The sequence below is a fragment of the Podarcis bocagei genome (assembly GCF_964188305.1).
Source record: "Podarcis bocagei genome assembly, chromosome: 7".
Taxonomy (NCBI): domain Eukaryota; kingdom Metazoa; phylum Chordata; class Lepidosauria; order Squamata; family Lacertidae; genus Podarcis; species Podarcis bocagei.
In genome coordinates, this window is record NC_138132.1 from 39,681,869 (window position 1) to 39,692,279 (window position 10,411).

The following is a 10,411-nucleotide window of genomic DNA, read 5'->3' on the forward strand; positions in this document are numbered from 1 at the left end:
TGTGCTCTCCTTAGGACAAAACCAAGGGAGGGGGCTTCTGTTGCTGTTCTTCAAACTAATCTATTCTGGTCCAGCCACATCATCAGACAGGTACACAATTTAGTGTTACAGGATTTACAGTAACCGCTGCAGAACTTCCTCGTGTGTGTGTGTGAATGGAAACATTCTGGCCATCTCTAAAGCAATTTGTGATGTCTTGGTTGATCCTAACAAATGTATTTGCCTCCTGCCCACTCTTGGCTTTTGGTCTGAAAGACCAGCCAGCAAGACTACCTGTGCTTACTGAGTACAGGCTGTCAACAATCCTTCAGCTCAGAGTTCTGGTTATTTTAGGTCACTCATTTTAAGCTAAGTGGAGGAAGTGGAAGATAAAGGGCATCACATGGCAAGCTGGGTGGCAACTCTGCTCACACTTGCATTTTGACAGATGGGGAGTCATGGGAACACCTCTGCTGCTTAAGTTTGAAACTCAAAAAGGGCAGAGGTCTAGCAGAGGTTCTTCTTAGGTGCAACGTGAACCTCTCCCCACTTAGATAAGGAGTAGATAGCCTGTCATCCTCCAGATGTTCCACAGCTGCAAAAACCCATCCTCCCTCATTATTGGCCATGCCTACTGAGGCTGATGGGAGTTCAACAAATAATGGAATTCCCTCCCCACAGAGATGTGCCTGGCACCTTCACTATAGTCTCAGGGAATTATGAAGACACACCTCTTTTGACGCCAGAGATGTGTGTTTGGAGGACCCACCCTATTATTGTGACTGTAATTTGCACTAATTTCTTTAATACTAAATTGTCAATTGCTGTAACCCACCCTGGGACCTGGTGAAGCAAGGGGAATAAGTTTAGTAACAATATCTGTAAGGCTGAGGGTTCTGGAAAGTGCCCCCCCCCCCCCGAGGCCACTTTGCCCGGATTTCCCACCCCTTCCTTGGACTGATGCCACCAGCAAGCAAAGGCAGCCAACCTAGTCACTTGTCAAATCTCCCTATGTTCAGGCTTTCCACTTTCGCCTTTCCAAGAGAAGTTTCAGATGCAGCCATTCCTATAACCCTTCATCAGCTGCGTGCACTGTACTGTGAATTTGCATACCACTTGACCGGGAAAGAGGAAGGGGATTCTACTGAGGTTCATGCCCAAGAAATCAGATCTGACAGTTCAGAACTTTGGCTACCATCCCCCCTTATCTCCTTGGCACACAAGCAGGAGACACACATTGACACTTGACAATGAAGGGGACAAGGCAGGCCAGGCACAATACCAGGGAATCAATTCACCTGCAGGGGAGCCTGTGATGCATAAGGCCTCCCTCAGCATGCAGTAACCAAGAACAGCCTTACAAAGAAAATCAAATATTTAATAGCAGCTTCCAGAAGGGGAGGAGTCCACACGTTTTTGGAGCATACATGAAAAAAGATATGAACAGCAAAGAAGAAAAACCACTGGCATCCGAGGGGGGCGGGGGGCACAAGGATCTCAAAACTGCTCCAATAGAGTTGTCTGCATGCACTCAGGATCAAGCCCCATAACTCAAGTTTGGTCTGGGGTTGATTTTAAAGTGCAAGCTTGATTGTGCATCATCTCGCTCACACAAAACAATGACATGGTTAGTTGTCCTGTGTTCCAGCATTTTAGATACCAACTTTTATTAAATAAAGTTACCCTATGTAAATCAACATTAAATTTTGTTTTTAATTTAAAAAAACAAACTCTTCCACCTCTCTTCACAGTGTCTCTCTCAGTGTGTTTCCCAATGTGACATCATTGCTGCAGGGGGAAATGCAGAGAAAGACAGTTATTCAAAAGTTCACATTCATTCAAAGGGCATTCAGATCTTTCTTATTGCAGCAATATCCCTCGCCAGCAGGCTCTCTGCCTGTGTGTGCAGGCGCATGAGACAAGAGATTTGTCCAAGGCCCCCTGCTAAAACACAGCTGAACTGACACCTGAAATCCAATTTCCCAAGGCTCAACTTTCATAGCATTCCTTCTTTAGAACTCACTCCTTAGAGAGACTCACCTTTAGGCACCAGGTGTAGACCTTTTAAGATCAACTAGTTTATAGGCTTTAACACTGGGACATTTATCTGCTCTACTTTGTTGTGATGCTATATTGCAGCATATGTTGTTTGAATGTATATCAGTTGCTCTGTGAGCCTGACAGCTAAGGAGTGGTGTAAGATGCTTACTAAATAATACACTAGATTATGCTTCAAGCAGCCAGATTCTTAAGTTTCCATGCAGTCCACGCATAAGGCTCTCTTAATTGACTTCTTGGCATCAGTTGCCCTCACTTCCAGCAGCCGTGGGGAACCTCCAGCCCATGGGCCTAGTTAGGCCCCCAGACACCCCTGTTTGGTCCATGAGGCCATTTTGACCAAGCCATGTCCATGTTTCCTACAGAGATAGGACTTCAGGGGCGGGGCAGTTAAAGATGTAGCATCAATCAGATGAATTGGCAGCAGCTGCAAAGCTGCATGCAAAGAACTGTGCCCCCCATGGCTTCGCAACTCAGGCGATCATCTGGTTGTTGGGGCTTTTTATGCACATTGACTTCACAAGGTTAGCTGAAAGTTGGCACTTTACAGGCTGTGCCTTTGCCCATGCTATTTGATTTCAAATTGTGTGGGCAAAAGTGGGTCATTCAAGGAGTCAGCAGCCAACCTGTCAGACTTGGCTTCAGGAGGGTGGAAGATAAGGATGCATTCTTGCCCTCCAAATCCAGTGCTCCACTCCAGCCGTCTCTGCTCCCACAACTAGCTTAACAAGCACTTTTTAGAATACAAACTCCTGCTCCCCCCGATCCTCCAGCAGCTGCTCACCTTGGCCTTGTTCTGGACTGGGATATAAAGCTTGAACTCAGCAGGAAGCTCATCCTCAGAGTAGAGTCTGTCAGAGAAATAAATTCTGCGGATGCGACAGTTTGCGTGGATCTGAAAAGTCAAGCATATCCAAGAAGGGTGTTTCAGCAGCAGTCATTTCAAAGCAGCCTGACATCTATGAGCCCCCCCCCCCAAATGGATGCTATTCCATTTTGCTATAAACAGAATCAGCTAGGAAGTCATTCTGGTAGTCTCAGATTTGGGTTTTATGACTGGTAAGAAATTTTATATATAAATACTAACATACATATATACAATGCATGTGTTTCAGAACAACCTCTAAAGAGAGATCAGGCCCAGGGATAAAAGAAAACAGTCAAATCTGCTGATTGACACTTGTGGGCCTAGAATTTCCAGTGTTAGCTCTGAATGCTGATCTCCCCCATGTTAACTGAAGACCCCAGCAGTTGCCACCGCTAGCTACAGAGACCCACAACGGCTCTTTCTCCACAAGGGCAACCACCCAAATCAGCAACTGAAATGCAAGTGTCACAGCTGTCAGAACACACAGCTCCTTACCTGGACTCTCAGGGTTTCAATGTAGTTGGTACCATACGCTCGTCGAGTGAAGTCAGAGAGGTTGAATTGGATCTGGTTCCAGCCATCATCCAGGCGCATAGGCATGGTGCAGATGAAAGGCTTGACACGGGTGGTGCTCTGGTAATTGCTGGCACGGAACCGTCGGCGCACATTTTTATCATCTAACACCTAACACAAAGACACGCCGCTGCTGAAGGGGGGGCTGCAGATGTCAAGCCTGCAGTCCCCTAACCTTACTGACAAGAATACTAGGCAGTCTGCCTTCAGCTCCCCTGGAGGGAGGGGCCTGCAGAATAAGCAGTGTCAGGCTAGCCAAGGACCTGACTGAAGTGCTGGAGAGGAACTCTGCCAGTAAGGCTGAACTGAGGGTTGGAGTAACAGATGGATCTCAGAGACTGAGTAGCTCTAAGCAAGTCACCTTTTATATAATAGGAACAACCATCTCATGACTTAGATGGGAAGACCAATGGCTTTGCCCACTAATGCTGTCATGTTCTGGACCTGCTGTGTTAGCTCCATGAACTAACCTGTACTTCAAAGGTGAAGTATTTCTTCAGGTTCTTGATTATCATCACCAGAAAGGGTAATTTGATCCCCAGCGTCTTCTTTGGGTCAGCAGGACATGTGATGTATGTGGTACTGTGGGGGAGAGAAACAGAATGAGCAAGACTGTACGACTTGCAGGAGAAGCAGGCCTTCTGAGAGCATCTCATCTCCCAGGGCTTCAAAATTCAGGTGCAGGATGCGCATCAGAAGAACCCATTTGTTTGAAATATTTCTACAGGCATTTCAGGATTCTCTAAAAGCTTATATACTAATATTTCTGCCTCCCTATGGAGCAGGCTTGGGGAAACTCAGCCCCAGGGACCAAATGTGGCCCTCCAACCTTCTCATCCAATCCTTGGGACTCTCTCCAGGCCACAAACCCTCACTGACCCTGCTCTGCACCCTCAAGAGCCTTTGCCTGTCAGGAATGCATCCTATGCATTATATGATCTGCGACAATACCTCTTCCCTGCCTCAATTGAAAATTGAGAAAAGCTTGTGTAGAAACTCTTAACTTTTGCATGGTTGGAAGGTATCCGGCTCTACTAAGAGTCACCTCTGTTGGTATGCCCAGGTTTACCTCTAGCAGTCCCTGGAAATTTACCCACCATGGAATGCAGCTCTCAGGCTGAGAAAGGTTCTCTATCCCAGCAGCTGTAGGGAAAGCTCCTGCCACATGGGAGACTAATCCTTTCTGGCCTGAGGGCCACATGCAGCCAGCCCATTCAAGGCATAACAACAGATAAATTGCCACAATGGGCTCCTCCAATCCCAGACTCGTCCTTACCAAGGATGGGAGCAATGAGCTGTTTCCATAGTTACTATACACTGGCGTGGTTTTGATGGAGAAATCTCTGTGAGGAAACTGGAGCTGGGAATCAATCCCACAATGCTTTTCAACGTCTAATTCTCAATGGGACATTAGGAAAGCATAGACAGTGGTTCCTCTTTACCTGACATTGGTCCCTTCAATCTCCAACACCAATGACTGAATATCATTATCTGTAATTCTTTTGATGTGGCCATTCCGCACCTAGAAGGTGACAATGAAATAGGACATCACTCAATTAAGCAGATGACTTTCTTGCTTCAAATAGCATCTGAAAGCCCTACCAGGAAGACATACTTCTGAATTAGAAGTGCAGGCTTCATCCTGTTCTCACAATGGCCAACCATATTCCCATGGAAAGCCCGCAAGCAGGACATAAAAACAACAGAACTCTGTTCACTTGCAGTTCCTAGCAACTGGTATTATAGTTAAGGCAGCATACAACCACTGCAGCTAGTAGTCATTGCTAGACTAATTCGCCATGAATTCAGCTTAATCCTTTTTTAAAGCTGCCCAAGTCAGGGATCATCACTACATTATATGGTACAACTCCCACTGTCCATTACCACTGGTCACATTGCCTAGGCCTGATGGAAACTGGCATCCAAAACATATGGAGGGCACCTAGTTGGGGAAGTTATGACCTAGAGAGTAATCTGCTTAGCCACTGAGGGAAATAGGCTGCAAAGCTATTTGGTCTGATCCAACAGGGCTCTTTTTAGCCATGGTAGGAAGGGGAAATGAGGCTTTCTGCTTCCGGTCAATTGGAAATGGGACCACCAGGCATGAAGCACTGCTAGACCACCCTAAGATGTCGGGGGCCCAGGGGACAGTGGAGGGGCTTCTAAAGAAATGGGGCAACAGACGAGGAGGGAACCCCTAAGAGGATCCCTCCCCAAACAGGTGCCCTCAAGATTGTTCTCCCATCAGTCCCAAAAGAACACAGTAATACGACGCTGGGGCCGACGGGAGTTGTAGTCCAAAAGAGTCCGAGGTTCCCCAGGCCTGGCTCGGGCTTCCTTCGAACATGCGAAGCCTGAGAGAGGAAGCGAGGCTGGCTGGCTCCGGGGTTCTCCCTGGCGGCGCCACAAGCCCTGAAGAGAGCTCTTGAAGACCAACCCTTGAAGGCCAACCCCCGGGCAGCCATGAGGACTAGAAACCCTCTCGCAGAAACGCCCCCCAGGCCAGGACCAGCTCCCTCCGCCACCTTCTTGTCCCAGATCTGCAGCGGTTTGCTCCCGATGCTGTAGAGCACGGATAGGAAGCCGCTCTGGAACGTGTTCTTGAACATCCCGCCGCCGCCTCCGCGTCGCGGGTAGGGAGGGCTCGTTCCGCCGGGCGGGTGAGAGGGCGTTGGGCTCCCTCCTCAGCCGCCGCCGCCGCGCGCGCGTCTCTCGCTCTTCTCAGTGATTCCTATGCGGAAGGACACAAGCTCCCTCTCAGTGTGTACTTTGGTCCCGCGCGACTGGAAGAGCGCTCCGCCAGCCAGCTAAAGCGAGGCTCAAAGGGCCAACCGGACATCGCGCCGAAGCCACGCCCCCCGTCGTTAAGGGACGGACTACTTTCCGGACGGGACTAGTTGCCGTCCTCTTTCTCGCTCTCTAGGCGCCGTGTGTTGTCGCGCAGCTCGTGCGCGTTACCTGGGCAACGGGGCGGGACGAGGGAACTACCTCACCGCGTCCGCTTACTCCGTAGATCGGAAAAGTGCAGAGAGGACCATTCAGTAGTTTCTAGTGTAGGTCTGAAACTCCCTTGTCTCTTTTGCTTGCCTTCCTCCAACTTCCAACTCACTTCCCTTGAGAGTTGACCTCCAAAACAACCTCAGAGAAATTCGTTGCATAATGCAGCTTGTGCAGCAACCCCGCTACCTTCAATAATCCCCTCGTTGAACTCAGTGGGGCATACTTCTGTGTAGGCATATAGCTGCACTCTTCCTGCAAAATATGATTTGCTTATTTTAAACTTTTAAGCAGTTCAGTGCTGCCCTCCCTATTTGTTCCTATTCATGAACCTCAGCTGTTGATACCCAGCAGGATGCTACCACCTCTGTAACCTGGGGGTCATAGGAAGCCATCATGGGCCAACAGCCTCCTCCATGAATTTGCCTTTAAATTGTGATCACTCGCTTGGATAGCTTGAAAAGGAAATTAGAAAAATGCATGCAGAAGGAGCAGACCATCAGTGACCACTAGTCACAATAGCTATTTATCACCTACAGGATCACAGCCTCTAGGTACCAGTTTCTGGAGAACACTTGGAGAGAGCTTCTATTATTATGGTTATCACTAATTTGTTACCTGCCTTTCACCAACAGGTCCCAGGGAGGGGTAAAGCAATTTGAAATTCAGGATTTAAAACAGTTGAAACAGGTTACAGTCACCAGAATAGGGTGGGTTCTGAAAATGCACATCAACCTTGTGTCATAGGCCAGGTTAAAGATGTGTGTTTTCAGCATTCCCTAAAAGCTGTATAGTGAAGGTGTCAGATGCAAATCTACAACTCAGGGAACACCACAGAGAAAGACTTCTCTTGGGCTGCTGCCACCCCTGGACTTCTATGGAGTGGAACTATGAAGAGGGGCCCTTCTGCCCACCTTAGCACCCGAGATGGTCTCTAGAGAGCAAGGTGGCCTTTCTGCTATTTGGGCCTGAGTCATTTAGGGCTTTAAATGCTAACATGAGAACCTTGAATTAAGACAGGAAATGAATTGACAGCTAATGTAGCTGTTTTAAAATAGGGGTTGAGTTCTAAAAGCAACCCCAACCAATAATATGTTTGGACCAGTTGAAGTTAGAGGAGGGAGAAAGGTTGTTTTCTGCTGCTCCAGAGAAGCGGACACGGAGCAATGGATCCAAACTACAAGAAAGAAGATTCCACCTAAACATTAGGAAGAACTTCCTGACAGTAAGGGCTGTTCGACAGTGGAATTTGCTGCCAAGGAGTGTGGTGGAGTCTCCTACTTTGGAGGTCTTTAAGCAGAGGCTTGACAACCATATGTCAGGAGTGCTCTGATGGTGTTTCCTGCTTGGCAGGGGGTTGGACTCAATGGCCCTTGTGGTCTCTTCCAACTCTATGATTCTAAGTTTCTGAGTAGTCTTCAAGGGCAGCCCCACATAGAGTGCATTGCAATCATTTAGTATGGAATTTAGAGCATGGAGTGGTTTTTTAATACATAAAAAAAGAAAGCTGGGAGGGTGAAGAAACTTCAAAACTGCCCAATGAGGACTGAATGAACAGTTACTGTTGAATGTGGGGGAGGAACATAAATTGGGGTGGGGAACAGTAGAATGGAATATTGGGAATCCCAAACAGTAATAGTTCACACTGCCCCACATTTTGTTGTACAGCCACTTGTTTCCTGATTGCACGGAAAACAGCCATGACCCATGCAAAAGAGGGCAGCATCAGCAAGCAAGTGGAAAGGTTCTTAGATGTGTGTTTAAACCTTGATTAGGACTGCTACGCAAGGACTGAAACAGAGGTATGTTTTTAGAAATGTTAGAACCCAGGGCGGCAATTGGATTTTGGCTGAGGGCACCTTAGCAGCTGCCATGTTCTCACCTGCACCAGTCAAAAGAAGCTTGTAGGCTTACTCTATCTTTAAGGAACTTCCCACACAAATCAGCGTAAACTGCTGTCATCTTCAGATGAAGGGCAGTATAGAAATTTAATGTAAAAAATAAAATAACCATATGATGATGTTATTGTTTCTGTACTGACATTTCAAGCCATAAAGCTGCTTTACTTACCGTCCACTGTTGTGTGTAAACAAACATTTTAGTTCAGTGTATCTGAAGAAGTGTGCATGCACATGAAAGCTTACACCAAGAACAAACTTAGTTGGTCTCTAAGGCGCTACTGGACATTTTTTTAATGTATTTCGACTGTGTCAGACCAAAATGGCTACCTACCTGATTTTAGTTATAGTGACATTTGTAGCTCTTGCCAAGCATTTTTAAATTTGTAGTGACATACAGCAAAAACCACAGGGTCACCACAGTAAGGATCACAAAAGTTGTATCTCAGTGAACACAAGTACAGTGGTACCTTGGGTTACATATGCTTCAGGTTACATACACTTCAGGTTACAGACTCCGCTAACCCAGAAACAGTACCTCGGGTTAAGAACTTTGCTGCAGGATGAGAACAGAAATCGTGCTCCGGCGGCGCGTAGTGCTTCAGGTTAAGAACAGTTTCAGGTTAAGAACGGACCCCCGGAACGAATTAAGTCCTTAACCCGAGGTACCACTGTACAATATTTATTTGTGTGGATAGACACACAAGCAGATCCGTTAACAGGAGTGTCTGGACAACAGAGAGGGTGAAATGCTATCTGTGTTAAAGGAGGCAGTAATGCACTCTTTACTGGGGGGAAACAGTATCCAGTTGGATCTCCCCCCACCCCCATTTAAATAATTGCCTTCAAGTTAAAAACAAGGCACTGCAGCATGTGTTCCAGACCTCAGAAGCGACTTAGTATTCCAGTATCAGGTTGAGTTCTAGTACTGAGCAAGAAGAGCGCCTTCACAATAAGGCTATTCCAACCATTCACAACCAGGGGAACCAGCCCTCCAAAACTGTTCTCTCCCCTATGGTCCAGGCACTGCTTTACCCTCTAGGCTGCCTGCTTGGCATTCTTTGTTGTTAGAGATAGCCAATGGCTCCCGGAATGCTCAGACATGAATTTGTGAGAGGCAAATTACATACTCTGGGAGACCGATCATGGCTGATCTTGTGTGTGTGTGTGTGTGTGTGTGTGTGCTTGTTGTGGGGAAACAGAGAAATGGGAATAGTGAAAGTGTCCAGCATGTGACACTGGCAGAGGGAGCGTTCTGCTCTTCCCTTTTTGTGATCAAGGACTGCTTCCCTGCTTTCCAGGTGCCCTATATTCTTCCAACCAACCCACCCAGGGAAGGAAAGCAGCCTCTTGCACAGCAGCAGCAGCAGCAGCAGCAGCACCACCACCACCACTGCTGCATGCAATTTACAGCTCTTTGGGGGTCCTCTCCACTTTAATCTGCGCAAACTCCCCAAACAGGTCAGCCATGGATTGCCAGGCATCATGCATAGCTCAGTCATAAGATGTCAAGGGAATCAAAGGAAAGAGGCTACATTAAAAAAGAAGAAGAAAAAAACAGTGATTGATGCCAAGACATTCAGGAGCAAACTTGTGAAGCAGTTTCTGATTTTCCGGGATAGTGAATATGAGCAGGAGGACTTCTCTCCCTCTTTCTTCTTTCACTTATTTTTTGACCACCTGCTTTGGAAATCAACCATGAGAGTATCTGAATCCCGTGAATCATTTTACATATTGATTGGCTTGTTGCAGGAGTCAGCAAACTGTTTCAGCAGGGGGCCGGTCCACTGTCCCTCAGACCTTGTGGGGGGCTGGACTATATTTTGAAGGGGAAAAAATGAATGAATTCCTATGCCCCACAAATAACCCAGAGATGCATTTTAAATAAAAGCACACATTCTACTCATGCAAAAACACCAGGCAGGCCCCACAAATAACCCAGAGATGCATTTTAAATAAAAGGACACATTCTAGTCATGTAAAAACATGCTGATTCCCGGACCATCCATGGGATGGATTTAGAAGGCGATTGGGCCGG

The 10,411-nt window shown here is 47.1% G+C and overlaps 1 protein-coding gene across 1 annotated transcript; it reads right to left on the reverse strand.

Annotated features, from left to right (window-relative positions):
* Window positions 1-1,336: 1,336 nt before the first annotated feature.
* Window positions 1,337-6,352, reverse strand: CFAP20 (cilia and flagella associated protein 20). Its single transcript, XM_081203750.1, has 6 exons — window positions 6,004-6,352; window positions 4,921-5,000; window positions 3,949-4,060; window positions 3,401-3,589; window positions 2,822-2,932; window positions 1,337-1,767 (listed from the first exon to the last, which is right to left on the reverse strand). The coding sequence occupies exons 1-6, from the start codon at window positions 6,085-6,087 to the stop codon at window positions 1,762-1,764; spliced, it is 582 nt and encodes a 193-aa protein (XP_081059876.1). The 5' UTR covers window positions 6,088-6,352; the 3' UTR covers window positions 1,337-1,761.
* Between the last annotated feature and the right edge of the window lie 4,059 nt (window positions 6,353-10,411).

Coding starts and splice junctions, on each gene's coding strand:
- CFAP20 (XM_081203750.1), bottom strand. CDS start 6,087: ATGTTCAAGAACACGTTCCAGAGCGGCTTCCTATCCGTGCTCTACAGC. Junction 3,590..3,948: donor ACTTCACCTTTGAAGTACAG/GTTAGTTCATGG, acceptor TCTTTGTGTTAG/GTGTTAGATGATAAAAATGT. Junction 2,933..3,400: donor TTGAAACCCTGAGAGTCCAG/GTAAGGAGCTGT, acceptor TTGACTTTTCAG/ATCCACGCAAACTGTCGCAT.